Source organism: Nyctereutes procyonoides, unplaced genomic scaffold (assembly GCF_905146905.1).
Source record: "Nyctereutes procyonoides isolate TBG_1078 unplaced genomic scaffold, NYPRO_anot_genome, whole genome shotgun sequence".
In the NCBI taxonomy this organism is placed as follows: Eukaryota; Metazoa; Chordata; class Mammalia; order Carnivora; family Canidae; genus Nyctereutes; species Nyctereutes procyonoides.
Genome location: NW_026575020.1, coordinates 11,115,129 through 11,120,249, shown reverse-complemented (window position 1 = coordinate 11,120,249; position 5,121 = coordinate 11,115,129). Strand labels below are relative to the sequence as shown.

Sequence of the window (5,121 nt, the reverse complement as noted above, 5' to 3'; positions counted from 1 at the left end):
GAAAAAAATTGATGTTATTGATATCAGAATGTTGAAACTCCCAGTAGGCTACCCAAACTTGTGTGGCAGGAGTGATAGAGGGGGAATGAGGGAGATGAGGGTTGTAGTACAACAATGAGGACAATTACAATAAGAACAATAATAGGCGCTGGTCACTGGCACAAAAGATGCAGAGAGGGAGGGAGAAAGTAAAACCACCCTCTGATCTTTGGAAACAGGTGCTATAATTAGCCTGATTTAAAGGAAAGAAAGCAGTTTAGTGGGACAAAGGTACTAACCAAGAATTACAGATATTAACTGTAATAGAGCTGGAACTGGAACCCAGGCAAGATTCTTAATCTCATACTTCTTTCTTTGCATACAAGAGTAACTTAGATTAAAAACATCTCATTTTGAAGGAAAGATCTTCTAGCACTAAGGGAAGATGGATGTCCAAAGTTTCATTTGATTTTAAAATAGTATATAACTTCACCTGCACAGGTAAAGCAGCTGAAGAGAAAATTATTTAGAGACCATACTATTGCCTGGTTATTAGAGACCAGGTGTTCCTGATGATCATAATTGTTTTACACTGATAACTTTTTGCTAGGATAATACCATTCTACCCTATGGTAGTTACGAAGTGTCTGTTTTCTTAGTGCCAGTGAGGTCTTTGCAACTTAGAGGAAAAATGTGAAAACAATAGGTCATGTCTGCCAAAGGTAGTTAACAGAATTTGGATGCTTGTTCTCTGTGTCCCCAAATTTCTCCCATCTGCCATGCACTTTCTTTGCAAATAATTCCATTGTATTCTTTTAAAAAGGAGCTTGGAACTGATGGACTTGGAAGCAAAAGATCCTTAATCATTTCATTATAGTATTTTATTAATATGATTGCTTAAGGTAGATGTGTATTAGGGTATTTATTATATTTATATTTGTAAATTAGATTAGCTTCTATCTCCCTTTTTCTCCCAAAATGATGGACTTTGTGACCTCTGAATCAGGAATTTTTTCCTTATTCAATTGACTTAAGGCATTGCTAATCTCCCACATTCCCTGTGAAGCCTTTATGGGATGTGACCTGGTTCGGGCTAGAACCTTTCTACTACTTTGCTGACTTGCTCCTCACCTTAATTTGATGGAGGAAAGTTTTTTATGTGAATTATATAAGCACAAAATTTGGCAAGAAAACGAGAGGAAAAAAAGTTTAAAGACACCATAGTCAACAAAACCAATGCTTATCCAACACACACACACACACACACACACACACACACACACACACACACACACTTTATCACTTTCAGGAAGTACAGTGCTCTGCCAATTTCAACTCAAAAGATTAAAAATAAAGCTCTCTCTCAATTCTAGGTTCTCACAGATTCCCTCAAAGAAAATCTCCTCCCTTCCCCACCCCCTATTTGACTAGAGCTTAGAAACCATTTGAATCTACATATCCATGCAGTAGAAATTCATGAGTGGATATCATTATATTTACTCCATTGTGTACCCTTGATATGTTCTAATTCTGGCCTCTTTTTTTTGGGGGGGGGGGGTAATTCTGGTTCCTTTAATCTGTAATTTGATGCTTTCCTGATCACAGACCTAGCATATCTGGTTTCATCAGAGCTAGACTCCTTCTACAGCAGGGTTTCTCAATCTTGGTACTATTTTTAACCAGATAGTAATTTGTTGTGGGGTCTATCTGGTACATTTTAGGATATTTAATAGCATCTCTGGACTTCTACTCAAGATATGTCAGTATCACTGACCCCCTCAACCTCAGTTTTGACAATAGAAAGTTTCCAGACATTGCCAGATGTCCCTGGGAGGCAAGTGGTTCCCAGTTGAGCACCAATGTCCTACAAAATGAAAATGAACTACAGAAATACGGAGGAAGAAAGAGAACATTTCTGACAAGCATATTTTAAGATGTTTTAAGCTTTCTAGGAGGATCTTTATATCTAGATAATTTAGACATTTTCTTTTATAAGAGAGGTAGGGGCCACAGCAGTGTATCCATCATTTCAGATCTGACTTCTTGCGATTACTTTTCAGATCTGACCTCTTATCATTGGCTCCATTATACTTGGTCTTCTTTTGGAGGTCAGCTCGTAATAATTTCAGTTTCTTTTGAATCTCAGTCAGAATACCTATTTTCTGATCCAAAATGGACAATAACTGGGCAATGCAAAAATCAGCATCGTAATTTTCCTCACCAGCTGTCTCCTGGATGTTGTTCCCTGACCATTGGCTTGATTCCTTCCATGAAGTCCTCCTTGTATCCTCCACTAACGGAGTGGATAATGTTTTAATGTCTTTAGCCTGTTTTTCCTTCTCACTCTGTATATTAGGTATATTAATAAATCCATCCCTCTGAAGGGATGTTTTGGAATTTCTAATGTGATTTTCCAACATCCGTGGCACCTCAGGTCCAACCGGATAGACACAACGATGGTGGGGCGTTAAATCCAGAGCTAATTCTTTCACTCTATTTGCATATCTTAAAGTGTTGAGGGTGTTTTCACAAGAGGCCATTCCTGGAGAGATGGTAGCAATCATACAAGTGGAGGAGTTCTGGCCTATAAAGGAGTCCCGGAGCACCTGCGTCAGTTTGCTGGCTCGGAATGGGGTGTGAGACTTGTTCTGACCCAAAGCTCTGATACATTCTTTGAGCGCTAGGAGACTTTTATTTATCTCCGCCCCCTCCAGCTGCCTTTTCCGGTTGGCTTTGGCAGTATCTGCTCCCCTTTCGTTCCCGGCTAAGTCAACGAGGGAAAACTTGCCATGCAGTTTCCCTCCTGACTTTAGGATGATCTGGAACACGGCATGGCTCCTGGAAGAGTGGGCATTGACTGATGTCTGGCCAGAAGTCCGACAGCTGTTTCCTAGTTCCACGAGGTTCAGCACATCCCCCACACTACACACCTCCTGCTCCTGCAGTCCCACCACCTGCATTTGCTGATTGCCATCCTCGAGGACTTGCAGCTTCTTCTTCCAGTTCAACAGATCATACACCTTGCCCCCATAAATCTCAAAAAATGTCCCATAGACTTTGAGGTCCAGCTTCTCATAAGCTGTGGTTTTGAGCAAGAGGAAGACATCCTGCGCCACCAGGGCATAAATGCCTTTCGAACAGTCTTGATCCCCTCCCGAAAAGGCTCCGCCCATGGTGTGCGTTTTCCCGCTGCCTGTCTGCCCGTAGGCAAAGCAGGTGGCCATGCCCTTGCGGAAGATGGACTCCACCAGCGGCTGGGCAGTGAACTGGTACACTAACTCGTTGGAGGCGGTGTCATCGAAGGCATGGTCGAAGCAGAAGGTCTGGTTCTCCAGGTAGCGAGTGAGGTCTACCTTTTGCTTGGACTCATGCACCATGACCACGTTGTCCGAGGGGATGGTGATGATGTCCAGGTCCTTCATGGTGGTCTCCCGCTGGTTGAGAGGGCGCTTCCTCACGCAGACGCAGATGCGGTGGTCCTCCCGGGGCTCCAGGCTGGACACCTTGCTGCAGTCCAGGTGCCTGCGGCACTCGTCGATCATGCGCATGATCTCGTAGTGGGGGTTTCCCGAGTTGACATTGAGGGCGCGCTGAGCTCGGATCTCCAGCTGCAGCCGCCTGCGCTTTTCCCGCTGTTTTTGCAGTTTCTCAATATCCCGGAGGCAGGGGGACTTTTTCCTCTTCATCAGGCAAGGGTTGCTGGGGACTCTGAGAGCCAGGCTGTCCCCTGAGGGCATTTCGTTTTTCTGGGGGATGGCCGCAATCCAGCGCGTGGCGGAGCCCTGGTCCCCGATGGCTGAAGCGGGCGCCAGAGACAAGGGCAGCAGCGGGGACGGCGTGGGGTGTCCAGCACAGGCCAGCGCTGGATTCAGCAGGAATATGGTTTCTAGGTCAACCTTCTTGCCCTTTTTAACTCCTTTTTCGACCCACTCTACCGTGACCCAAGAGTTTTCTCTTTTGATCTCTGTGACCACAGCGAGGTGGATCCGCCCGTCGCTGCGCTGGATGGCCACGCAGATGCCCACTTGCACGTCCCCCGAGTGTGGCGTCAAGGGTTTCAAGGCTGCGAGGCGGGGGGCGGCCGGGAGGCATAACTGGCTGGCCATGGTGAAGGATGGAGGTGTCAGGGCTCGCTTTCCGGGGCCCTTGGGGTTGGAGCAGGAGGACCTGAGCCCAAGCCAGCCTGAAGCGCCCAGGGCACTGAGGCGCTTGTGGTTTGCACCTGCCTTTGTGAGTCCCATACCAAGGCTCTGCCTCAACCACTGGCGTCACAAAGGGATGGAGACAATTGGCAGCAGGGGGGAAAAGGGGGGCCGCGAGGTGAAAGCAGGGGGTGGGGGTGGGGTGAAGTCACATGCGTGATTCTGGGTACAAAGACAGCTGGAATAGAAAAGTTGTTCTCTGCCACTGAGTACATAGGGGTCGCAGTTAGGAGCATGGTGTGTGTCCCGTGGGCTGTTGTGCTTCAGCTTTAGGACCATCCGTTCCGGCCTGCAGTCTGGAGCCGCAGGCAGCATCTAAGCTAGGTGCTTCAGTCTGAGGACCGGTGAATGTTCGCTTCAGCTTCAACCCTTTAGTGATCAGCAGGAGCAAGTGAGGGTAGAGCTGTCTGCAAATCACAGGCTTCTAAGGGCAGGATCCCAGAGAAACTCCCTCAAACCTGCCATCCTTCTTCCGGCGCACACCCCCTTCAAAACTTGCTGGACTTTGAACAGTCACAACTTCAAGTTATTCCTGTTTAGTGGGAGTTCTCATTACAAAATCAAAATGAGTTGAATGTAGTGGCTTCTTGTGGTAATTTGCTAATATGGCATTTCCTTTGGTGCAGCATCTGGGTTTGCAAACACAAAGTGTTTATCACATTCCAGGCGGCTCTGATAGCTCTAAAGTGAGTTTTGTTGCATGGCAGACACCACCATATTTGAGATTATTTCAGTAATTACCTTTCTAAATTCCTTCAGTAATTACACTACTGGCCTCATTATGCATAATTTGGAGAGAAAGGAGGGACTGTTGGTGGAAAGAGAGAATTCGGGATCCCCGGGTGGCGCAGCGGTTTGGCGCCTGCCTTTGGCCCAGGGCGTGATCCTGGAGACCCGGGATCGAGTCCCGCATCGGGCTCCCGGCGCATGGAGCCTGCTT

General features: G+C 46.8%; 1 protein-coding gene across 1 annotated transcript; it reads right to left on the bottom strand.

The window, feature by feature from the left end:
* Positions 1-2,003: 2,003 nt before the first annotated feature.
* KIF2B (kinesin family member 2B) lies at positions 2,004-4,085 on the bottom strand. The gene has a single exon (XM_055331743.1). The coding sequence runs from the start codon at positions 4,083-4,085 to the stop codon at positions 2,004-2,006; it is 2,082 nt and encodes a 693-aa protein (XP_055187718.1).
* Positions 4,086-5,121: the final 1,036 nt, after the last annotated feature.